Source organism: Siphateles boraxobius, unplaced genomic scaffold (genome assembly GCF_051911475.1).
Source record: "Siphateles boraxobius isolate OS27281-9 unplaced genomic scaffold, OSU_SipBor_1 25, whole genome shotgun sequence".
Classification (NCBI taxonomy): Eukaryota; Metazoa; Chordata; class Actinopteri; order Cypriniformes; family Leuciscidae; genus Siphateles; species Siphateles boraxobius.
Window position 1 is genome coordinate 37545007 of NW_027508866.1, and position 27107 is coordinate 37572113.

Below are 27107 nucleotides of genomic sequence, written 5' to 3' on the forward strand. Positions count from 1 at the left end.
TTGCGTTAACGCCGTTAATAACGCGTTTAACGCACAGCACTAATATATATATATATATATATATATATATATAAATAATACAATAAAATTTGGATTTCATCCATTAATTTCTTATTCATACAAAGTCCTGTCATCCAGCATCATCTCCTCTTTCATCCTTTTCACCATAAATGTGTTTCAGGAGGACAGATCAGTAGAGGACAAACATCATCAAAAATTAGGATGCTGGAAAATAATGTATTTTCTGTTCACCAAATGCTTATTAATTTTTGCTATTGCTTCAGTGCAAATGAACATGCGCGTCGTTATTTGTTGCGTAGTGACGTGTGTGTGTGTGTGTGTGTGTGTTCAAGTAAGCCAGATATGAGCAGATTCTGCGCGATACGTTGTATTAATATATCATGATGACTCGAGTATTTCTGCTAAATCTGTGCAGATTTGTCTTACACAAACTTCCCAGAAAAGTGAGTAAATATAATAAGTAGCACGGCAGATTGGCTCGAGATCTGACAGCGTGACCCGCCACTGATGATTTTTACCCGCGTTTGTCGAGTGTTGATTTCAAACCCTGCAAACAGACTATGGTGGTTGAATAGTAATCAAAAGCACTCCTGATTTATGGACCTTCACACGCCTGTCAAAACAACATTTGATATAATGATTTTCATCTGCAGGGTTAATGTTCCTAAAAATAAAGCTAAAATTATGCAAGACAATGAGCAATAATGCAAGACTGAGATAATGCGCAACAAAGATTTACAGTGTCGTAACTAGGGATGCATCGGTGTGAAAATTGTCCGATAACCGATAATTCTTTATATTTGAAAGCCGATATCCGATATATTGGCCGATAAGTCTGAATGCAAATTTTTATATAATTTTGAGAGCCTGATTACAAAAATGAAAGTCTCATCATTAAAAGCCACATCCCAAACACACAATTATAATGTTTTCTTCTCATTATAATGTTATGTAGCCGATATGACAGACCTGCGCTTCACATGTTGATCTGAACTGTATTTTCCTTTTTGAAGTGATTGCAGTTCATAACCATCATGTTGAACAGTGCGCATCTGAAATGTCTCAGCTGAAGGAAATAATACATTATTTATGAGCTTTAATATATCAGAGAAATTTTCTTATCGGCCTGATAACGATAACATTAAAAATGAACATATATCAGCCGATACCGATATAGTGACCGATATATCGCGCATCGCTTAACTTCGCATTCGCAAAATTTTTCAGACTAGGTGTTCTGTAGGTATGAGACTAAATGAGGGAATTTCCAAATATGGGAACCTGAAACCGCAGCTCTGGAGTGTAGACGTGTAGGAACACTAAAGGTCCACTGCTACTAAATTTTGGCCGTTACCGATAACCGATAATTCTATATATTTAAAAAACGATAACTGATATATTGGCTGATAAATCTAAATCCAAATTTTATATGATTTTTAAGAGCCCGCTTACAAAAAAAGTCTCATTATTAAAAGGCACGCCACAAACACACAATTATGATGTTCTCATTATAATTTTATGTAGCAGATATGACTGACTTGCACTGCACATGTTGATCTGAACTGTATTTTCCTTTTTTAAGTGATTCCAATCATATTTCAAGCAATTCAAAAACATAATGTTGAACAGTGCGCATCTGAAGTGTCTCAGCTGAAGGAAATAATACATTATTTAACGACTTTAATATATAAATAAATAAATAAATATATATATATATATATATATATATATATATATATATATCGGCCCAATTTTCTTATCAGGCCGATAACATTAAAAATGAACAAATCGGCTGATTCCGAAATGGTGGCCGTTATATCGAGCATCCCTATTATTCAGAGATTATTCCATTTTGTTTTGATTCAGTTCAGTCAAGAACTGTGTAAAGTTGATCAAATATTAGGGAAAAACCGATATGAAAATTTTGTTCAATAACGATAACAGATATATTGGCCGATAAATCTAAATCCATTAAAAATGAACATATATCAGCCGATACAGATATAGTGACCGATATATCGCGCATCGCTAAACTTTGCATTCGCAACATATTTCAGATTAGGGGTTCTGTAGGTATGAGACTAAATGAGGGAATTTCCAAGTTTGGGAACCTGAAACCGCAGCTCTGGAGTGTAGACGTGTAGGAACACTAGAGGTCCACTGCTACTAAATTTTGGCCGTTACCGATAACCGATAATTTTATATATTTTGAAGCGATAACCGATATATTGGCTGATAAATCTAAACCCAAATTTTTATATGATTTTTGAGAGGCTGATTACAAAAAAAAAGTCTCATTATTAAAAGCCACATCCCAATTTTATTATCAGGCCGATAACGATAACATTAAAAATGAACATATATCGGCCGCAATGGTGGCCAATATTTTGTGCATCCCTATTATTCAGATTTGTGTTGATTCAGTTCAGTTCAAGAATTGTGTAAAGTTGATTCGGATATAGTGACCGATATATCGCGCATCGCTAAACTTCGCATTCGCAACATTTTTCAGATTAGGTGTTCTGTAGGTATGAGACTAAATGAGCGAATTTCCAAGTTTGTGAACCTGAAACCGCAGCTCTGGAGTGTAGACGTGTAGGAAGACTCACTGATAGCAGGGGCGATTCCTCCGACGGATCCGGGTCCGGGGATGTTCCCGGCCACTGCCGCTGCCTGAGCCGCTGCCGCCGCCTGAGCCGTAGCCGCCTGCTGCTGCATCTGCCTGTGGCACTGCCGCAGGTCAAACACCTGTAGGAGACCGAGAACACACACTGACGCTAGTCAAACACCTGTAGGAGACCGAGAACACACACTGACGCTAGTCAAACACCTGTAGGAGACCGAGAACACACACTGACGCTAGTCAAACACCTGTAGGAGACCGAAAACACACACTGCCGCAGGTCAAACACCTGTAGGAGACCGAGAACACACACTGACGCAGGTAAAACACCTGTAGGAGACCGAGAACACACACTGCCGCAGATCAAACACCTGTAGGAGACCGAGAACACACGCTGACGCTAGTCAAACACCTGTAGGAGACCGAGAACACACACTGACGCAGGTCAAACACCTGTAGGAGACCGAGAACACACACTGACGCTAGTCAAACACCTGTAGGAGACCGAGAACACACGCTGACGCTAGTCAAACACCTGTAGGAGACCGAGAACACACACTGCCGCAGGTCAAACACCTGTAGGAGACCGAGAACACACACTGCCGCAGATCAAACACCTGTAGGAGACCGAGAACACACGCTGACGCTAGTCAAACACCTGTAGGAGACCGAGAACACACACTGACGCAGGTCAAACACCTGTAGGAGACCGAGAACACACACTGACGCTAGTCAAACACCTGTAGGAGACCGAGAACACACGCTGACGCTAGTCAAACACCTGTAGGAGACCGAGAACACACGCTGACGCTAGTCAAACACCTGTAGGAGACCGAGAACACACGCTGACGCAGGTAAAACACCTGTAGGAGACCGAGAACACACGCTGACGCTAGTCAAACACCTGTAGGAGACCGAGAACACACACTGACGCTAGTCAAACACCTGTAGGAGACCGAGAACACACACTGCCGCAGGTCAAACACCTGTAGGAGACCGAGAACACACACTGCCGCAGGTCAAACACCTGTAGGAGACCGAGAACACACGCTGACGCAGGTCAAACACCTGTAGGAGACCGAGAACACACGCTGACGCTAGTCAAACACCTGTAGGAGACCGAGAACACACGCTGACGCTAGTCAAACACCTGTAGGAGAACGAGAACACACGCTGACGCTAGTCAAACACCTGTAGGAGACCGAGAACACACGCTGACGCAGGTAAAACACCTGTAGGAGACCGAGAACACACACTGACGCTAGTCAAACACCTGTAGGAGACCGAGAACACACACTGACGCTAGTCAAACACCTGTAGGAGACCGAGAACACACACTGCCGCAGGTCAAACACCTGTAGGAGACCGAGAACACACACTGCCGCAGGTCAAACACCTGTAGGAGACCGAGAACACACGCTGACGCTAGTCAAACACCTGTAGGAGACCGAGAACACACGCTGACGCAGGTCAAACACCTGTAGGAGACCGAGAACACACACTGCCGCAGGTCAAACACCTGTAGGAGACCGAGAACACACACTGACGAAGGTCAAACACCTGTAGGAGACCGAGAACACACGCTGACGCTAGTCAAACACCTGTAGGAGACCGAGAACACACGCTGACGCTAGTCAAACACCTGTAGGAGACCGAGAACACACGCTGACGCTAGTCAAACACCTGTAGGAGACCGAGAACACACACTGACGAAGGTCAAACACCTGTAGGAGACCGAGAACACACACTGACGCAGGTCAAAGACCTGTAGGAGACCGAGAACACACACTGACGAAGGTCAAACACCTGTAGGAGACCGAGAACACACACTGACGAAGGTCAAACACCTGTAGGAGACCGAGAACACACACTGACGAAGGTCAAACACCTGTAGGAGACCGAGAACACACACTGACGAAGGTCAAACACCTGTAGGAGACCGAGAACACACGCTGACGCTAGTCAAACACCTGTAGGAGACCGAGAACACACACTGACGAAGGTCAAACACCTGTAGGAGACCGAGAACACACACTGACGCAGGTCAAACACCTGTAGGAGACCGAGAACACACACTGACGCTAGTCAAACACCTGTAGGAGACCGAGAACACACACTGACGCTAGTCAAACACCTGTAGGAGACCGAGAACACACACTGCCGCAGGTCAAACACCTGTAGGAGACCGAGAACACACACTGACGCAGGTCAAACACCTGTAGGAGACCGAGAACACACACTGACGCAGGTAAAACACCTGTAGGAGACCGAGAACACACACTGACGCAGGTCAAACACCTGTAGGAGACCGAGAACACACACTGACGAAGGTCAAACACCTGTAGGAGACCGAGAACACACACTGACGCAGGTCAAACACCTGTAGGAGACCGAGAACACACACTGACGCTAGTCAAACACCTGTAGGAGACCGAGAACACACACTGCCGCAGGTCAAACACCTGTAGGAGACCGAGAACACACACTGACGCAGGTCAAACACCTGTAGGAGACCGAGAACACACACTGACGCAGGTAAAACACCTGTAGGAGACCGAGAACACACACTGACGCAGGTCAAACACCTGTAGGAGACCGAGAACACACGCTGACGCTAGTCAAACACCTGTAGGAGACCGAGAACACACGCTGACGCAGGTCAAACACCTGTAGGAGACCGAGAACACACGCTGACGCAGGTAAAACACCTGTAGGAGACCGAGAACACACACTGACGCAGGTCAAACACCTGTAGGAGACCGAGAACACACACTGACGCAGGTCAAACACCTGTAGGAGGCCGAGAACACACACTGACGAAGGTCAAACACCTGTAGGAGACCAAGAACACACACTGACGCAGGTCAAACACCTGTAGGAGACCGAGAACACACGCTGACGCTAGTCAAACACCTGTAGGAGACCGAGAACACACGCTGACGCAGGTAAAACACCTGTAGGAGACCGAGAACACACGCTGACGCAGGTAAAACACCTGTAGGAGACCGAGAACACACGCTGACGCAGGTAAAACACCTGTAGGAGACCGAGAACACACGCTGACGCTAGTCAAACACCTGTAGGAGACCGAGAACACACACTGACGAAGGTCAAACACCTGTAGGAGACCAAGAACACACACTGACGCAGGTCAAACACCTGTAGGAGACCGAGAACACACACTGACGAAGGTCAAACACCTGTAGGAGACCGAGAACACACGCTGACGCAGGTAAAACACCTGTAGGAGACCGAGAACACACGCTGACGCAGGTAAAACACCTGTAGGAGACCGAGAACACACACTGCCACAGGTCAAACACCTGTAGGAGACCGAGAACACACACTGCCGCAGGTCAAACACCTGTAGGAGACCGAGAACACACGCTGACGCTAGTCAAACACCTGTAGGAGACCGAGAACACACACTGCCGCAGGTAAAACACCTGTAGGAGACCAAGAACACACGCTGACGCAGGTAAAACACCTGTAGGAGACCAAGAACACACACTGACGCAGGTAAAACACCTGTAGGAGACCGAGAACACACGCTGACGCAGGTAAAACACCTGTAGAAGACCGAGAATACACGCTGACGCTAGTCAAACACCTGTAGGAGACCGAGAACACACACTGCCGCAGGTAAAACACCTGTAGGAGACCAAGAACACACACTGCCGCAGGTAAAACACCTGTAGGAGACCAAGAACACACACTGACGCAGGTAAAACACCTGTAGGACACGCACAACAGATCGCTGTATCAATGCTGTGCGAGCGCTCGTTTAGTGACGGATCAACATACTGCAGACCTTTGAGATCAGCGTCTGTGTCAGTGCAACATCTAACATCTATCAACAGTGTTGCATATTTACACACACAATGCATTGATGTTTTTGAAAGAAGTCTGTTCTGCTCACCACTGCTGAGTTTGTTTGTTTAAAAATACTGAAATATTATTACAATTTAAATATTTCAACATACAGTCAAACCAAAACTTATTCAGACTCCTTCAACATTTCTCATTATCACAGTTTATTCGCTATAGTTTAGAGAATGATAATAAAATACAAGAGCTCAGAGTTATTAAATCAGTTGATATTTCACTGGTTTTGTCCGTCCTTCTGTTAGACTCTCACACATGAATTATGTTGAATATCTGTCAGCTGTTAAATTTAACTACACAATTAGATAATACCAGTTTAGCTCAACTGATTACCAAGCAATGCTTCATGTTGTTCAGTCTGTGCTGTAAAAAGCTGCATTAGTTATTAAAGAAAAAACACTTCTGCTAAACATGATCAGCTCAAAGTGTCCCAATCATTTTTGGTCCCAATTTTTTACTGGTAGTCACTATATAAAGAATTGTTGGGTATAATATGTCACAGTTTACTTTATTTTGCTCTCCTCACTTACATAAGTGAACTATAGTGTCCTGGACACACTAGTGAAAAAATATCGACAATTATATCTGGTGTCTGAATAATTTTTGGTTTGACTGCTTTAAAATGCAATTTACTCCTAAATTTTCACTAGCTAAACGTGTCTTTGAAGGTTTAAAGCAGACGTTGCTCTGACCTTGATGTATGCGCTGGGGTAAATCTTGTGCACAGCATCGCCAGGAGCGCGGCCGGCCTCGCGGTCCAAGTAGTAGCTCTGGACAAACACGGCGTGATCGCTCAGACAGCGGACCCACACATCTCCTTCACCTTTACACTCCAGCTGGACGCCTTTCCCGATGTGCAGTCTGAAAACAGGCATCAGATCAGCTCAAATAGCCATCAAGAGTGGTGTCACGACTCCCTCATGTCACACATCACGATACTGAACTCACCATACCATATTATTGCGATACTCCAAGACACATGATATAAGATTTACTGTTGATTAAAATGCTAAATCTGATATTTCATTGTGTGTGTAAATGAATAGGATGGACTTGGTGCTGAAACCCAAAGCACAGGATAATAGAGACACCAGAATAACAATATTCATGATTCTGAAGCTGAAAATACAGAATTATTTTAGATGAACATCACTGGCTAGATATACTTAAAATAATGTATAATATAGGACACTTTTACTGGTAACATTAGATATTTGGCATTATCAGGACCCACAAATATTCCCCCATTGCATTATTATACATTATATTCAACATTATACATAGTAGTTTAATGTAATACTGTAGTAATTAATTTTTGCTTATGTTGGCTGAACTATTCTCAATACATTTTGTCAATACCCATGATACATTTTTGTATTGCTATATATTGTGACACCCGTACTGTAATCAAACATCCACAATAATCCCGATCACTGCTACCTCGCCCTCTCGATGGCCTCTGTTCTGTGGACGTTGCTGAGCTGTCCGAGACAGAAGCGGTCTCCTCCTGAGGGATCCACGTATCCGTCCACCGTCACGATCGGGCAGGAGGAGGGCACTTTAAACGTCTCTCCCACTTGAACATCCATCTCAAAATAAGCAATGGAGCACCAGTATTCAGGAGCTGCCCGAGACGAGAAGATCATGTGACATCCCGTGATGATTATGAGTGGAATACGATCATAAGAGACTGAAACTCTTACCAGGATGGTTGGATATCGGTGGCTGAAATCCGATTTCGTTGTGAACAGGCCCTGAGGAGAAAATAAAGATTATGAGAAAGTGCATATGCATACAGTCAAACACCACATATAAAGTGTGTGCAGGACACTATAGTTCATTTATGTAAGTGAGGAGAGCAAAATTAAGTCAAATGTGACATATTATACCCAAAGATTCTTCATGCAGTGACTACCAGTAAAAATTTGGGAGCAAACATTATTGGGACACTTTGAGCTGATCATGTTTTGCTGAAGGGTTTTTTCTTTAATAACTAATGCAGCTTTTTACACCACAGACTGAACAACATGAAGCATTGCTTGGTGATTGGTTGAGCTAAACTGGTATTATCTATTTGTGTGGTTAAATTTAAAGCAGCACTATGCAGTTTTTTTAGCTTAACTAAAACACTCTCTGTCCAGTATCTTCACGAAATCTTATCAAAACTTTCCACAAATTCGCGGGAGAGTGTCTTCTAGCAGCGAGAGAAAAAGAGCGGAAACAAACCCCGCTTGATCCTGACTAACTATGTAAAAGGTCCGCGTTACATTTAACCCCGCGTTAGGTTGTGCCCCGCGCTCCCCTAGTAAATAGTGTAAATGAGCGCAATTTGCAAACTATTATGATAAATTGCAATAATCACGTCTAACAACATCATAACGGACATTGTTACGAAATAATGCGACGTACATGTAACTTTATTGGTGTCTTCTGGCATTTAGGCTCAGGAAAGCCTAACGCGGTAGGACACTTTATTATTATGAAGTGCAGAGGCCGTGAGTGCACATCATAGGAGCAGAGACGCTCTGCGTGAGTTGTATTTACGACAGTAACGTTAAATATAAGTACTCTACGGCGACTCTAGGGATCGCTGTGACAAAAACAGAAATCCTGCATAGTGCCGCTTTAACAGCTGAGTCTGCATTATGTGACACATGTCAAATTTTAGATGCCAGCCTGTCCCATTGCTAATGTAATGTGTCCAAAATTATAAAGTTTCTGGAATAAGATTTTCCAGGTTTTTTTCAGATAAATTGGACATACGATTTGAACCACATCCTATATTAATTATATTTGGAGTTTGTGAAGAGTTTTTGAGACTTACACTAATACAACAACATTGTGTTTCATATGGTTTAATTTCTGCTAAAAAACATATTTTTGTTTTGGAAGAAAAGGGAAGTTCCAACGATTAAACTATGGCTGACAGAGTTGACTGGTACACATTTGAAAAAATGTTGTCACCTTTTATTTTTTTTCTGCAAGCTAGTGATTAATGATTACTATGCCTTCATCACCTGCTTTTATCACTGGATAGCACTGTTGGGTTGAGTTTTTGGGTGGGGTTGGATGGTTTTGTTTCTTTTCTTCTTTCTTTCATGCATATTTGTTAGGATGTAAGTTTTATTTGTTTGTATATATATACAAAAAAGTGTAGTTACAAATGATCTTCTGCTGAAATACCAAATAAAAACATTTAAACACAAATTTAACAGCTGACAGATATTCAACATAATTCATGTGTGAGAGAAGGATGGACAAAACAGTGAAATATCAAGAGTTCTTGTCATATTTTATTACAATTTTCTAAACTATAGCGAATAAACTGTGATAATGTGAGAAATGTTGAAGGTGCATGAATACGTTTTGGTTTGACTTCAAATATTTAGACTTCTTTCAAAAACATAAAAAAAGTCAATGCATTGTGTGTGTGTGTGTAAATATGCAACACTGTTGATAGTTCTTGTCATATTTTATTACAATTTTCTAAACTATAGCGAATAAACTGTGATAATGTGAGAAATGTTGAAGGTGTGTGAGTGTGTGTCATGTGCTGGTCGTGAGCTGCTCACAGTAGTGTGCCGGATGTGCCATGGGCGGGTGATGCTGAAGATGCCCGTTCTGATGGTGAGGAACGCTGGGAGTGAAGTTATTGTTCCTCGTCCAGCTGGAAGTGGCGTCTGTGGACAGAAGAAGAGACACCGGACCTGCTGTCATCAAGCACACTTACTCATGTCTGAATGTGCTGGGAGCAGGAGATGCTGAAAAGCTTTTGGTTTAGAAATCAAACTGAAGGCTTTTTAAGACCGGCACACATAAAATGAATGCCATATTGGGGAGGGGATGTAGGTCAATGTTTATGATGACATCCTAAACCATAAAAACTATGATTTAAACAACTTTACAGTTCAAATAATACATTTAAATGAAAAAAAAAAATCACATTTCAGCCTTTAAACCATTATATACAGAATCATTTTTAATGTTTTTTAAAGTCTCTTCTGCTCACCAAGGCTGCTTTGATTTGATCAAAAATACAATAAAAACGTAAATATTATTAGAATGTAAATCAGCAGTTTTCTATGTGAATATATAGTAAAGTGTAATTTATTCCTGTGATCAAAGCTGAATTTTCAGCATCATTACTCATGAACATTTATGATTATTATCAATTTTTAAAACAGTTGTTACATTTTTTTAGGATTCTTTGATGAATAGAAAGTTCAAAACAATAGTATTTATCTGAAATAGAACATTAAACACTATTGTTCAAATGTTTGGGGTCAGTAAATTTTTGTTTTTGAAAGAAATGAATACTTTCATTCAGCAAGGATGCATTAAATTGATCTAGAGTGTCAGTAAAGATATTTATAATGTATTTTGGATCAAATAAATGGAGCCCTGGAAAGCAGACGATATTTTCTAAATCCACTGGTTAAAATTTACAACACTGCATGAAAGCTGCATAAAAATATTAGATCTTCGCATTGGTCTGAACAAAAATGGTGCTTATGGAACTGCCGAATATAGCGGTTTCCTCTGTAAACTAGGCAATATACAGAGGTAGTATGAAAAGATGATGCCATGTAAACTTTCCTCACTGATGAGCGACGAGTTGTCAGGTATCATATAAACATAATAGTCATAATTCATCAACACATCAAAGCAAACGGATGAGTGGGATTCACTGATCATGAACAAGCCATTTATACTTTGAAACATGCAGTGCTCACATTCATTTACATCATCGCATAAGCCATATCGTGTTTTTCCATCCCCAAATCTAAAACCTCTTGTAATTAAGACGTTTCTTACACCATTTAAGATATTTAAGACTTCTATGACCTTAAATTTGATCAGAATAGATGTAAGAGTTTTTAAGGAGCCAGGGTTGTAACGGTATGATGATATATCACGGTATGAACATGTACGGTTATCATATCGTGCACGTTTGCTTATCTACGGTATTGGGAAAAAGAAATCGCATATGCAACTTCTTTCCGCTTGACTGCTTAGACTTTCAACTTGCGTTACAGCGGAAAAAAAGCAATTTCATTTGCAAAATATTTGGACGCAAAGTGGCTGCAAAAGGAGGAAACACATCAAACATGTTTGCTTATATTGGAGAACAGTGAAAATGAAGGTTTGATCTCTGAGCTGAGTGAGTGAGTGGAGGCGGGGCTCATTTGCATATTCATAGAACCGCGTATACTAAATGAAGCAAGGGTGTCGAGTTACATTCAAGCTGGCATGAAGACATTGTTTTGAAGTAAAAAACGTTTAAATATGTCAATTTGGTGATGAAAGATGAGTTTTAAGGTATAAAATTATTGACTGCAGGGGGACTTTAAAGGTATAGCGGAGGATCTTTCCGAATTTTAGAGAAGACCCGCCCTCTCCAATTTTTTTAAAAATGCACATGCGCAACACTCTATTTGCTCCCGAAGGGGAACGCCTATTAATTTAAACGTGTTGAGTGACCGAGGACTCAAGACATGATATGCAATGGAGAAGTAGCTTGTTGCATTTGTGTAATAAATACTTTGGTGAACACATTGTAATTATCGAAAATGAACACACAAGGTTTTAGAATATTTCAGCGTGATACCATTTACCATTTGGTCATAAGGCTACTTTAGACAAATTGAGATGTTTACCGTGTCTACGCGGTGCATGACTTGTGCCAGGGCTAGCATCGCTAATCATAGCATACATTAACTTTTGCTAGCAGTGATTTTAAATGGATTTCTCCAAATAGCATGACAAACTTTACCTGTCTAGTAGCATCTTTGCGACTGCGGCGTCAGTGGGAAGCCCAACCTGTGCTTTTAGCGCACGCCAGCGTGTGAAATATTCACCCAAAATCACTCTGGTCTTGTTTCTATATACTGCGGCCTTTCTCTTCTTATCATACACTTCGTATACATTTTTTCTCTTTCGACCCTCAGCCATTTTCAAAGCAATGGCTGAAACCGTAACTCATCACACATAATACACCTGAAAGTGCGCATGCGCAGAAAGCTAAAACTACATAGGGACGAGGACGTACGACGGCCTTACGTAAACATATCACCAGAATGATTGACACTTAGGTGGACCAATAGTATAGGCTACCCACCCGGAAAAAGAAAATCCTCCGCTATACCTTTAAGTAAAACGATGAAATGCTCATTTGTCAAAAACACTCTGAACCTCAAAAGTCTTCACTAACTGTCAAAATAAAAGTTTGGTTTAGAAATTGACAAATTTATTACTATTGTACAATAGAATGTACTTCTCAAAATAATAATTATAACAACAATAATAATACACTTTATTTAAACATTAAGGAATATAATTTTTTGTCCATGTTTTAGTTTAGTAAATTACTGTTGTGCAACTCTTTGGTAAAAAGAGAAAAGGATAAGTTATAAAAATTTAATTTGATTACATTTAAAAAAAAATTTTGAAATGTTAGTTTTACGCATTTATTTGATTACCACCGTTTTTGATAATATATTTGTGTTAAATCATAAAAATAAAAAAAATCTGAATAAGATGCATATAGGCTAGACATTTTTTATAAATTATTTATGATAAAAATAAGTTGTTAAATGGTTTGAAGTTTGTTAGACTATAGCATTTGTTCAAACAAAAAAACTTTTTATTAATCTAACGGTCATTTTAACTGATGATAAGAATTGTTTGTTGAAAGAGGGGGTTGATTATGATTTCACTTTTCTAACTTTAGTTAGTGTGTAATGTTGCTGTTTGAGCATAAACAACGATTTAAAGAAAAAGCGATTTTTCTTTCGACGTTCGAAGTATTGTCAAACAAATACACCCCCCCCCCATCCGCCACTAACCCCCAAACTTATTTTTCATCTTGTGAAAAGGACATTATACCACCCCTTTAATACCATATACGTTGATATTTTTCATACCGTGAAAATCTCATACCGTTGCAACCCTATAGCCAGTGGGTGGAGGTTCACTGATGGCTTACTGTGATGGTACGTGGAGGTCTGGCCTGGTGGGAAGCCGTTCTGCCGAGAGCCCTGCCCTGTCCCTGATGCAATCAGCAGACTCTCACTGCTATGGCTTGCTGTCAGAACACTACCGAGCTGAGCTGGGGAAAGAGACGGCATGCACACATCAACACACACACCATTAAACACTAAGACTGGGCGGCAGGACCACAAGCGTGCAACACAGCACCGGTGATTTAATAACTATGGCAGGGTTATATCTCATAATATATAGTGATGCACCGAAATTTCAACAGCTGCAAATTACTTTTGAGTTGCACGAACAAAGTTCACAAACAAGGTCACAAACTACCTTGTAACCATTTAGATCAACGTGTGATCGTCAGCGAGTGGATCTCTGAGTGAGTGAGTGGAGGCGGGGCTCATTTGCATATTCATAGAACCGTATACTAAATTAGTCAAGGGTGTCGAGTTACATTCAAGATATTTTAAGGCATTTCAAGCAAAAATTTTTTAAATATGTAATTTTAGTGATCAAAGATGAGTTTTAAGGGATAAAATGATTGACTACAGATGGACTTTAAGGCTTTAATATACATTCATGGCAAACTATAGAGTAATACATTTAAAATAGTCATAATAACAATTATATTTAAATGAATTGTATACAATAATTTAACAATACACTGTAAAAAATGATTTTCTTACTTACATTTCTTACTTAGTATTTTTGTCTCGTTTCCAGTCCAAATATCGACAAATTCTTAAATCAAGATGCATTACTAAAGTAGTAAAATGCCATAAGATATTTTGTCTTGTTAATTTAAAACAAAATTAAGTGAGTTTTTGCTTTAAAAAAAAGCAAATACTGTATATCTGCCAATGGGGTAAGAAAAATAATCTCAATTCAAACAGAAACAAGATAATTTTTCTTACCCCACTGACAGATAATTTAGCTTTTTTCAAGCAAAAACTTACTTAATTTTTATTTATTTCCCCAGAAAACAAGACATAATATCTCATGGCATTTTACTCATCTAGTAAATGCATCTTGATTTAAGAATTTGTAGATATTTGGACTGGAAACAAGACAAAAATACTAGGTAAGAAAAGCATATATTGTGCAGAGTAATATCTCTACAAACAAAACAAGCAAAAATATAAAATTTTCCATTTGATATTTGTTAAAAATGTTAATATTTTCTGAGAAACTTTAAAAAAAAAAAAAGTTCATTAATGTATTTGTGAATAAAACGTTGCCTACTGTAATTTAAAGAAGGGAATTCAAATAAAACCTGCTTGACAGTCAAGGAAGAGTTACAAACAAACAAAAAAATCACAAAGGCCTTTCAACGACCATAACTGTAACGTTCACGATATAGTTCTAGTCACGATATAAGATATAGTTCTAAAATTCATTCTAAATATTAAAGAACGAGGAACTATATCAATTTCTTTCAGGACCATTTTTTTCAGTTTATGAACGATAAAAAACATGACGATTTAAAATAAATTTAAATGATTTAAAGAGGCAAACGACAAAACTGCATTGCTTTTAGTATAAACAGAAGGATATCGTGCGCTGGAGTGGACACTAATTTAGACATTAATATAAATATTGTTTTCGTTCTTGGTGTGAACGGGCCTTAAGTCTTGTGTGACTGACTTTTCATATATAAAGTCTGATCAATTCCATTTTTAAAATGAAAACAATGGTTAGGCACTTCATAATTAGATTCGGCTTGTAATCAATGAATACTGCACATTTATGCGAAGCGATTGCTTATGATCTACAGTAGAATTATGATAATGTTTACTTTAAGGTGTGAGCAAAACTTCACTAAACCTTATTTGTAGCTCCTGCCATCCAATAATCACAATAAGCTTTGATAGTTTTAATATGAAACATTCTCGGCTTTCAAATCCTGTCAGTTTCATCACTAAATTCAGTCAGTAAATGAGTGTGTGTGTCTCTTTAATGTGTGTGACAGATGAACTGATCACCTCTTCCTCTTTACTACTAGTTACAGCAGCAAATAAACATCAGTGAACATCAGAAGGAATGTTGAAAGATACAGAACAACTTATGAAATCAATCATGTCTCATGCAATCCATCAGTGTTTCAACTGCGGAAAGACGTCAATAAAACAGCTGGAGAACAATAATGTCACTTAAAGCCATTCACTGACCATAAACTCAATAGTCAGCTAGAAAAATAACTCTAGAGAGGAGCATTTTGATAAATATATGCACTATATTACAGATTACAATATTCATTATATTATCTTCTGTCATGAAAACCGGTTTTATTTACAGCCACCGTTTGAATATTACAACAACAAATATTCCTATTAAAAAGTTGAATTAAAAATAAATGTGCAATTTAAACTTTTATATAAAGTTCCGTTTTTATTATTAAATAAATCTGATTCATTGATTATTCAACTTTTTTCGGTCTTGGTTAATTGGTTAAATTAAAACTTTAATTTCGGTCTCAGTGAAAAATTAATTTCGGTGCATCACTAATAATATAGTTGAATACCTTCAATGCAATGTAAATCTGCCACATGCAGAAATGTAAAATGTACACATCGACATATGCAGGAAGTTCCTCAACATCCCACTTGGTATTTGCGCATTAGCACATGTTTGTTTGTCATTCTCATGCGTGAATATTAATAATGTAACAGCCAGTGCTGGCCATGTGATCACACTGAACCTCTCCAGTCTTAGCGCCCAGCCCTATTAGACACCAATGAAGAATATGATTAGGGATGCACCGATATGAAAAATTTGGCCGATACTGATAACCGATAAATCTTTATATTTGAAAGCCGATAACCGATATATTGGTCAGATATCTATTGGTTTCGTATAATTTTGAGAGCCTGATTACAAAAACAAAAGTCTCATCATTAAAAGCCACATCCCAAGCGGACAATTGTAATGTTCTCATTATACTTTTATGTAGCCGATATGACAGACTGGCATGTTGCACTTTACTGTGATTTCAATCATATTTCAAGCAATTCAAAATCATCATGTTGAACAGTCGCATCTGGAATGTCTCAGCTGAAGGAAATAATACATTATTTATCGGCTTTAATATATCGGCCAAATTTTCGTGTCGGGCCGATAACGCTAACGTTAAAAATGAACATATATCGGCCGATAGCGATATGGTGACTGATATATCGTGCATCCCTAAATATGACACCTACACAAACGAGAGAGTTTTTCAGCATGGCCGATGCAATTTAGTGATATACTGAGGAATATACTGATAATTTTATGTAGCCGATATGACAGACTTGCGCTTTTTTTTTTTAAGTGATTCCAATCATATACAAGTAATTCAAAACCCTCATGGTGAACTCTGCATTGAAGCATCTGAAGAGTCTCAATTGAAGGAAATAATACACTATTTATCGGCCAAATCTTCTTATCGGGCCGATAACGATAATGTTAAAAATGAACATATATCGGCCGATACCGATATACCGTGCATCCCTAAATATGACGCCTGCACAAACGAGAAAGCTTTTCAGCATGGCCTATGCGTTTGAGGATATACTGAGGAACCGTGTGTGTCGTACTTGTGGATCCGACCGCGATGTTGGAGAAGGCGGAGCTGGAGGCGGAGCTGCTGCCCTCTGCTGGCGGGAGCATGGCCGGCGTGTTGAAGGGCTCCGGGGCCACCGGTCTCGAGGGAGGGTGTTGAATCGTCTGCATGTGTCCCTCAGTGCTGGGTAGAGACTGCTGCGACTCGTAATCGTATTCATCCTTCACCATCAGGGCTGATGGACCTGAAAGACATCACATAACAGGGTTCGTACAGACACTGTAAAAGGAAATTCCAGGGATTTCAAGGACTTTTCAAGCACTACTTATTTGGTTTTCACGGACTTGAATAAAGTCAAGTCACCTTCATTTATACAGCGCTTTTAACAATTTAGATAGTTTCAGAGCAGCTTTACAGTGATAATAGGAAATTACAGTAACAGAGATTGTTTTGGCTGTAGAGCAGATCTAGAATAAAGTTATTGTCAATCAGAGATCTCACTTATCAAACAATATCTTTATTCATTATCTTTATTATCAAATTCTATAAAAGGTAAATTGATAAATAAAAATAAACCAATAAAACAAAATGGTACTAATAAAGTGCGGAAGAGTCCTTGCGGTGTGTGTGAATGTGCGCGCGTGTGCCTCACGAAGCGTTTTTTTTTATGATTATGCACATTTTGTTTTTCTGTTTACATTTCTTTTCTAACTTGAATGTATAGGAAGAAATAAATATACTTTCTACTACTTACAGTTACATGAACTTTAGAGGTGTGTTAATAAAGCACCTGTTTGTTACAGTTGTGGTTTGTTTTCAACACATGTACAATATTATACAGTTTGTTCTGCTAAATAAACCATGACAGGAAACATGCTAGGGTCAATTTGTTCTTAAACATTGGTAATACTGCACACATTATTTAAAAATATACTCAGGTACTTAATAACTTGTGTATTTACTAATTATTGAATCGATATCAAAGCTAATAAATCAATATCGAATCGAAGCCTCAAGAATCGAAATCGAAATCGAATTGTGAAATTCCTAACAATACCCAGCCCTACATTCCAAGCCAAGTCTATGAAAAACATTTTACTTCTGTAATGTCATTTTAGGAGAGACTTTTGAATCACATGTGTATCAGTATATTCGGTCTGTGCATTCGGTCTTAAAGTGACCGCAGCCTATTAAACCCGCTGCTGTCTGTGTCATTAAAGTCACCATGAAATCAAAATTGGCACTTCTTTTATGGAATATTGTGTTATATATAGCGTTTATAGTAATATAGTTTTTATTGTTAATGATTTATCGGTGCACATCATTATTGACTTTAATAAACTTGAATCAGAATAACTTTCTCTTGCAGCATCTTCTCTGATGATGTGGGCGGGGCAACCTGTCACTCACATGAGATCAACCAATAGCAAACCACCACCATCCAATCAATTCCCCACGGACAAAATCAAGCCCCGCCCACGTTTGTTATCAAAATTGGAAAAAACAATTGCTATGCTTGGTTACAAGATAGTTTGTGACATCAGAAACACCAGCGATTTCAAAGCGTGTTTTTGAGACTGTCTTTGGTTCACTGCAGTTTTAAGCAGAAAATACTCAGCAATGCTGTCAACTTATGAATTTACACATGGTTTGTCTTAAAGCAGATTAAAAACACCACATAAACATAAATAATATTAAAAGCTGGATTTTCACAGCAGGACGACTTTAAAATTTTGGTCAGCCCTACAAGGAATGTATGTATATATATATATAAAAGATTTCATGGTGACTTCAATTAAAATCTCTTCAAAACAGGGCAAAAACAACCAGAAAGTCTTTTCCATGAGAATATCACTCACCAGAGCCTGACAGTGTGAGACCAGATAAATCTAGATTAGAAAAAAACACAGGATAGATTCATTATAAACAGAGAACATGATGAATGAGCTGAACGCTATTAAAACAAACATAACACTGGCTATGTTTACATGCAACCAAATCATTCGTTAGTAATGGGATTGACGGCTCAATCAGACTGAAAAGCCTTCATTTAAACACTTTAATCGATCCGATTGAGCTCGAAACAGAATGACATCTCGATCGATTGAAAGGAGCGGTTTATTCCTTTTCTAATCCGATCAAGAGAACATGTAAACATGATCGGATTGAAAACTGAAAGGACTGCGCAGGTGCAATGACGTAGAAATAGCGTAATGATGTAGAAATAGCGTAATGACGTAGAAATAGCGTAATGAAGTATAAAATAGCGTAATGATGTAGAAATAGCGTAATGACGTAGAAATAGCGCCATGACGTAGAAATAGCGTAATGATGTAGACATAGCGTAATGACGTAGAAATAGCGTAATGACGTAGAAATAGCGTAATGATGTAGACATAGCGTAATGACGTAGAAATAGCGTAATGACGTAGAAATAGCGTAATGACGTAGAAATAGCGTAATGAAAATAGCGTAATGACGTAGAAATAGCGTAATGATGTAGACATAGCGTAATGACGTAGAAATAGCGTAATGATGTAGAAATATGATGTAAAAATAGCGTAATGACGTAGAAATAGCGTAATGATGTAGAAATATGATGTAGGAATAGCGTAATGACGTAGAAATAGCATAATGACCTTGAAATAGCATAATGACGTAGAAATAGCGTAATGACAGAAATAGCGTAATGACGTAGAAATAGTGTGATGACGTAGAAATAGCGTAATGACGTAGAAATAGCGTAATGACGTAGAAATAGCTTGATGACGTAGAAATAGCATAAGGACGTAGAAATAGCGTTATGATGTAGGAATAGCGTAATGAGGTAGAAATTGCATAATTACGTAGGAATAGCGTAATGATGTAGAAATAGCGTAATGACGTAGAAATAGCATAAGGACGTAGAAATAGCGTTATGACGTAGAAATAGCTTTATGATGTAGGAATAGCGTAATGAGGTAGAAATAGCATAATGACGTAGAAATAGCGTAATGACATAGAAATAGCGTAATGACGTAGAAATAGTGTGATGACGTAGAAATAGCGTAATGACGTAGAAATAGCTTGATGACGTAGAAATAGCATAAGGACGTAGAAATAGCGTTATGACGTAGAAATAGCGTTATGATGTAGGAATAGCGTAATGAGGTAGAAATAGCATAATGACGTAGGAATAGCGTAATGACGTAGTAATAGCGTAATGTCGTAGAAATAGCGTAATGATGTAGAAATAGCGTAATGACGTACAAATAGCATAATGACGTAGGAATAGCGTAATGATGTAGAAATAGCGTGATGACATAGAAATAGCATAATGACGCAGAAATAGCGTAATGACGTAGAAATAGCGTGATGATGTAGAAATAGCGTGATGATGTAGAAAGTGTAATGATGTAGAAATAGCTAAATGATGTAGAAATAGTGTTATGTAGAAATAGCGTAATGATGTAAATAGCGTAATGATGTAGAAATAGCGTAATGACGTAGAAATAGCGTGATGACGTAGAAATAGTGTAATGACGTAGAAATAGCGTAATGACGTAGAAATAGTGTAATGACGTAGAAATAGCGTGATGATGTAGAAAGTGTAATGATGTAGAAATAGCTAAATGATGTAGAAATATTGTAATGTAGAAATAGCGTAATGATGTAAATAGCGTAATGACGTAGAAATAGCGTAATGACGTAGAAATAGCGTGATGATGTAGAAATAGCATGATGATGTAGAAATAGCTAAATGATGTAGAAATAACGTAATGATGTAAATAGCGTAATGACGTAGAAATAGCGTAATGACGTAGAAATAGCGTAATGACGTAGAAATAGCGTAATGACGTAGAAATAGCGTAATGACGTAGAAATAGTGTAATGATGTAGAAATAGCGTAATGATGTAGAAATAGCGTAATGACGTAGAAATAGTGTAATGACGTAGAAATAGTGTAATGACGTAGAAATAGCGTAATGATGTAGAAATAGTGTAATGACGTAGAAATAGCGTAATGATGTAGAAATATGGTGTAGAAATAGCGTAATGACGTAGAAATAGCGTAATGACGTAGAAATAGCGTAATGATTTAAAAATAGCGTAAAGATGTAAAAATAGCACAATGACGTAGAAATAGCGTAATGATGTAGAAATAGCGTAATGACGTAGAAATAGCGTAATGACGTAGAAATAGCGTTATGATGTAGGAATAGCGTAATGAGGTACAAATAGCATAATGACGTAGGAATAGCGTAATGACGTAGTAATAGCGTAATGTCGTAGAAATAGCGTAATGATGTAGAAATAGCGTAATGACGTACAAATAGCATAATGACGTAGGAATAGCGTAATGATGTAGAAATAGCGTGATGACATAGAAATAGCATAATGACGCAGAAATAGCGTAATGACGTAGAAATAGCGTGATGATGTAGAAATAGCGTGATGATGTAGAAAGTGTAATGATGTAGAAATAGCTAAATGATGTAGAAATAGTGTTATGTAGAAATAGCGTAATGATGTAAATAGCGTAATGATGTAGAAATAGCGTAATGACGTAGAAATAGCGTGATGACGTAGAAATAGTGTAATGACGTAGAAATAGCGTAATGACGTAGAAATAGTGTAATGACGTAGAAATAGCGTGATGATGTAGAAAGTGTAATGATGTAGAAATAGCTAAATGATGTAGAAATATTGTAATGTAGAAATAGCGTAATGATGTAAATAGCGTAATGACGTAGAAATAGCGTAATGACGTAGAAATAGCGTGATGATGTAGAAATAGCATGATGATGTACAAATAGCTAAATGATGTAGAAATAACGTAATGATGTAAATAGCGTAATGACGTAGAAATAGCGTAATGACGTAGAAATAGCGTAATGACGTAGAAATAGCGTAATGACGTAGAAATAGTGTAATGATGTAGAAATAGCGTAATGATGTAGAAATAGCGTAATGACGTAGAAATAGTGTAATGACGTAGAAATAGTGTAATGACGTAGAAATAGCGTAATGATGTAGAAATAGTGTAATGACGTAGAAATAGCGTAATGTAGAAATATGGTGTAGAAATAGCGTAATGACGTAGAAATAGCGTAATGACGTAGAAATAGCGTAATGATTTAAAAATAGCGTAAAGATGTAAAAATAGCACAATGACGTAGAAATAGCGTAATGATGTAGAAATAGCGTAATGACGTAGAAATAGCGTAATGACGTAGAAATTGCGTAATGACGTAGAAATAGCATAATGATGTAGAAATAGCGTAATGACGTAGAAATAGCGTAATGATGTAGGAATAGCGTAATGACCTAGAAATAGCGTAATGACGTAGAAATAGCGTAATGTAGAAATAGCGTAATGACGTAGAAATAGCGTAATGATGTAGAAATAGCGTAAGGATATAGAAATAGCGTAATGATGTAGAAATAGCGTAATGATGTAGAAATAGCGTAATGACGTAGAAATAGCGTAATGACGTAGAAATAGCGTAATGACGTAGAAATAGCGTAATGACGTAGAAATAGCGTAATGATGTAGAAATAGCGTAATGACGTAGAAATAGCGTAATGACGTAGAAATAGCGTAATGATGTAGAAATAGCGTAATGATGTAGAAATAGCGTGATGATGTATAAATAGCGTAATGATGTATAAATAGCGTGATGATGTATAAATAGCGTGATGATGTATAAATAGCGTGATGATGTATAAATAGCGTAATGACGTAGAAATAGCGTAATGATGTAGAAATAGCGTAATGACGTAGAAATAGCGTAATGATGTAGAAATAGCGTAATGATGTAGAAATAGCGTAATGATGTAGAAATAGCGTAATGACAGACATAGCGTAATGACGTAGAAATAGCGTAATGATGTAGAAATAGCGTAATGACATAGACATAGCGTAATGACGTAGAAATAGCGTAATGATGTAGAAATAGCGTAATAATGTAGAAATAGCGTAATGACGTAGAAATAGCGTAATGATGTAGAAATAGCGTAATGATGTAGAAATAGCGTAATGATGCGCTGAACAAGCTGTTCTTGCTGATGAATAAAGTGTGGTATAAACGAGTGTCTCGTCCTCCTATAATCCTGCTTTCTCTGCGTGTGTGAAGTGGAGCAGGACGACGCCACCAGCGCTCGCTTCACACACTCACACACACACACACACACGCGATAGTTTTGGCCATTTTTACTGCGTGATCAATATAAGCAGCGGCACAACGGCTCATACGCTCATTATCTCCAAATCATGACCAGAGATGTATAAATATAAAATCTGCTGTTTAAAACAAATAAAGAACCAATGTAGGAGAATAGTTATTATGCGCAAACAGCAGGAAACACTGTATATTCGTGCAGTGTGCGCATGTCAAAAAATATATTACGTTTTGAAGCTTGTGACATAAACGCGCACATCAACCCGATAACACGTAAACACTACATTCAAATTCATCAATTGTAATTAATTCAGTCCGATTGAAACAAAAGTTAAACATAGCCACTGACCTATCCCCGGAGACACGACCCTCTCGTAATGGTAGGGGTTCACACACACGCTGTCACATTTCAGGTCAAAGGCAAACTGGCAGTACTTGACGTGTTTCAGCTCGTTCTTATGAAGGTCAGGCCATCGCCATAACCGTGCATAGATGACATGTGGGAATCCTTTACGACCAGCCACCTAAACACACACACACACACACACACACACACACACACACACACACAAGACTAGAGCACAGCCATTCAGACTGAAATATTCATTTAACAACACCAGTATATACAGATGTGCATGTACACTAGGAGACAAGAGTTTTGGATCGGTAAGATTTTTAATGTTTTTAAAAGAAATCTCTTCTGCTCACCAAGGCTGCATTTATTTGATTAAAAATACCAAAAAAATAATAATATTGTTTAATATTATGACAATTTAAAAAACTGTTTCTATGTGAATATATAATAAAGTGTAATTTATTCCTGTGATCAAAGCTGAATTTTCAGCATCATTACTCCAGTCTTCAGTGTCACATGATCCTTCAGAAATCACTATAATATGATGATTTGATGCTCAAAAAACATTCATTATTATTATCAATGTTGAAAACAGAAAAACAGGATTCTTAGATGAATAGAAACTTCAAAAGAACAGCATTTGTTTGAAATAGAATCTTTAAAAACATTTAAAATGTTACAAATGTAAATTTTGATCAATTTAATTCATCCTTGATTAATAAAAGTATTGATTTATTTTAATTATTTCCCCCAAACAATAAAATAAAAATTCTTACTGCCCCCAAACTTTTGAACGGAAGTGTTTATTGTTACAAAAGATTCTCTTTCAGATAAATACTGTTCTTTTGAACTTTCTATTCATCAAAGAATCCTGAAATTAAAAATGTTTTCAACACTGAAAATAATCATAAATGTTTCTTCAGCATCAAATCATCATATTATAGTGATTTCTGAAGGATCATGTGACACTGAAGACTGGAGTAATGATGCTGATAATTCAGCTTTGATCATAGGAATAAATTACACTTTACTATATATTCACATAGAAAACAGATGTTTTATATTATAATAATATTTCTCAATACTACTGTTTTTTTGTTGTTTTTTTCAAATAAATGCAGCCTTGGTGAGCAGAAGAGACTTCTTTTAAAAACATACCGGTAATTAATTCTTACCGATCCAAAACTTTTGACAGGTAGTGTGTGTGATGTGTGTGTACCTGCAGCCGGCCGTCTAGCGTTCTCTGTATGGTCACACACTTGCTGGGATGAGCGCCGTTAGTGGTGATGGCAGTGATGAGAGAATCCAGCTCGTCTTTCTTCTCCTTCAGTTTCTTCACCAGACTCTCGATGGCCCGCTTGGCGAAGGTCTCGCTCTCGCCGCCCTGCCGGTGGCACATCAGGCTGTGGACGATGCTCAGACACGCGTCGTTACTGGTGGGCGTGTTTGTGATGGACATCATGCGCTGGTTATCGAGGCTCCCGGTGCCGTTTAAACTCGGTTCAGCAAGACACTGCCGTCAGTGAAGCGTCCATTCACACGCCCTGTGACGAAGGATTGAGATTAATAGTGAGATATTGAGGGGTAAAAATAATTACACACAGCACACACACATAATATATAATTATAATAATATAAATTACCGGTCAAAAGTTTGGAAACATTACTATTTTTAATGTCTTCTGCTCATTAAGCTAGAACTTCTTTGAACAAAATTACAGAAAACATTAATATTGTGAAATATTATAGCAAAGTGTAAATTATTCCTGTGATCAAAGCTGAATTTTCAGCATCATTACTCCACATTACTCATTATTAATATCGAAAACAGTTCATATTTGTATTTGTAACCGTGATACATTTTATTTTTCAGGATTCTTTGAGAAATACAAAGTTCAAAAGAACAGCATTTATTCCAAAATAGAAATCTTTTCTAATTATATAAATCTTTACTATCAATCATTTTTTTTATCAATTTAACACATCCTTGCTGCATAAAGGTATTAATAATATCTTTAAATTTTTTTAAAAAAAAGTTACCCCAAACTTTTGAATAGTAGAGTATATTACAAAAATATTTCTATTTTAAATAAATGCTGTTTTTTAAACGTTTTATTCATCAAATAATCCTGAAAATGTATCACAGGTTATAAAAAATATATTAAGCGGATTTCAAAAATTAAAATTGCTTCTCACATTGATAATAAATCAACATATTAGAATGATTTGTGAAGGATCATGTGACACTGGAGTAATGATGCTTTCAAAAACATTAAAAATAGTAATGTTTCCAAACTTTTAACTCGTACTGTATGTGTAGAAATATATAAAAAATATATATAAGCGTATAAATACACAAACACACACACATAACATATATATAAACTTTGATATTAACACAATATATTGATGTTTAAAGCAAATAAAAGCACCCAAAAAAATAATAAGCAGGACAAACATCGTGTTTACTAATGTCTCACACCACAACAATGCTTCACACACATGATTTCAGACCGAGTGCAAAGACCTACACGTGTGGAGATGTGCAGTGAACTCATGAATGTGATGAAGAGAATGTAAACAACGCGAAATCTGTGTTAGCACATCCTGCTAACGTTACATGCTAGCTCACGAACTGCGCTTACTTCAGACTTTAACTTCTAAGTTATTAGAGAGTGATAAAACACATGTAAATGTTGAAGTGGGTGTTTAAATGGCATACCTGTTGCGTCTCCTGGGAATTAATCTGTCTTTGTGTATCCAGTTTTTTGGGGATTTTGATGTGAATCGTGTTAGCTGCTACAGAGCGTAACGTTAACACACTTCAGCCGGACTAACGCGTTTAGATGATCTCTAAAACAGTTTAAAGCGACAAGAGTTCTTCATTTGAGTGATAACCCTGGTAGACTGAGGTTCAGCATAGTATTTTAGTAACAATCGGGTGAAAACAGTCACTGAGCGCAACGAAAACAAACAATGTAACCGCGATGTTTTCGACGCACTCTCACGCCCAGCTGCGCAATATGGCGAACTGCGCATGCGCACTGTGCTTCAAAACACACCGAGCTATGCTGTTGTATTTGGCGCCATACCTCAACAAGTTATACATTTTGTAAGAACTCGTGAAAGTGATTCTTCTGAGGCAATAGATGCTAAAGACAGCATGTTTCTAGGAGACATTGATATTCTGAAACACAGTTGTACTAATAAACATATGAGGAATATTTGAACAGGTGAAACAGCTACTAATTGTGGACCCGTGTATTTAGAAATATAAACTGGAATAAAGCTTGGTGTGTTTATGAAGCAAACAGTTTAAATAATAAAGTAAAAGAGGTTACATTTAAAATTTCACATGGTATATATCCAGCTAAAAGTGTGTTAGAGAGGTTTAATTTAGATATTGATTATTCATGTGATTTTTGTTCAATAGAAAAATAATCTATTATCCATCTGTTTTGAAATTGTATATACACAAAGTTTTGGTGGATGTGGAAAATTTCATTAGAAGGAAAACAAAGGTTATAATTA

The 27107-nt window shown here is 37.7% G+C and overlaps 1 protein-coding gene across 2 annotated transcripts in view; it reads right to left on the reverse strand.

Annotated features, from left to right (window-relative positions):
* Positions 1 to 26619, reverse strand: part of smad4a (SMAD family member 4a) — a 29651-nt gene extending 3032 nt beyond the window's left edge. Inside the window, exons 1-11 of one of the 2 annotated variants that reach the window (XM_077243806.1) lie at positions 26299 to 26619; positions 24796 to 25120; positions 23571 to 23745; positions 18920 to 18949; positions 17095 to 17304; positions 13515 to 13637; positions 10102 to 10209; positions 8233 to 8283; positions 7970 to 8153; positions 7222 to 7390; positions 2631 to 2769 (exon numbers count right to left, since the gene is read on the reverse strand). In XM_077243806.1, coding sequence (XP_077099921.1) covers positions 2631 to 2769; positions 7222 to 7390; positions 7970 to 8153; positions 8233 to 8283; positions 10102 to 10209; positions 13515 to 13637; positions 17095 to 17304; positions 18920 to 18949; positions 23571 to 23745; positions 24796 to 25038 — 1432 coding nt within the window. In that variant the 5' untranslated portion in view covers positions 25039 to 25120; positions 26299 to 26619. The remainder of the gene's footprint in view (positions 1 to 2630; positions 2770 to 7221; positions 7391 to 7969; positions 8154 to 8232; positions 8284 to 10101; positions 10210 to 13514; positions 13638 to 17094; positions 17305 to 18919; positions 18950 to 23570; positions 23746 to 24795; positions 25121 to 26298) is intronic. The other variant, XM_077243807.1, reaches the window with a different exon arrangement.
* Positions 26620 to 27107: the final 488 nt, after the last annotated feature.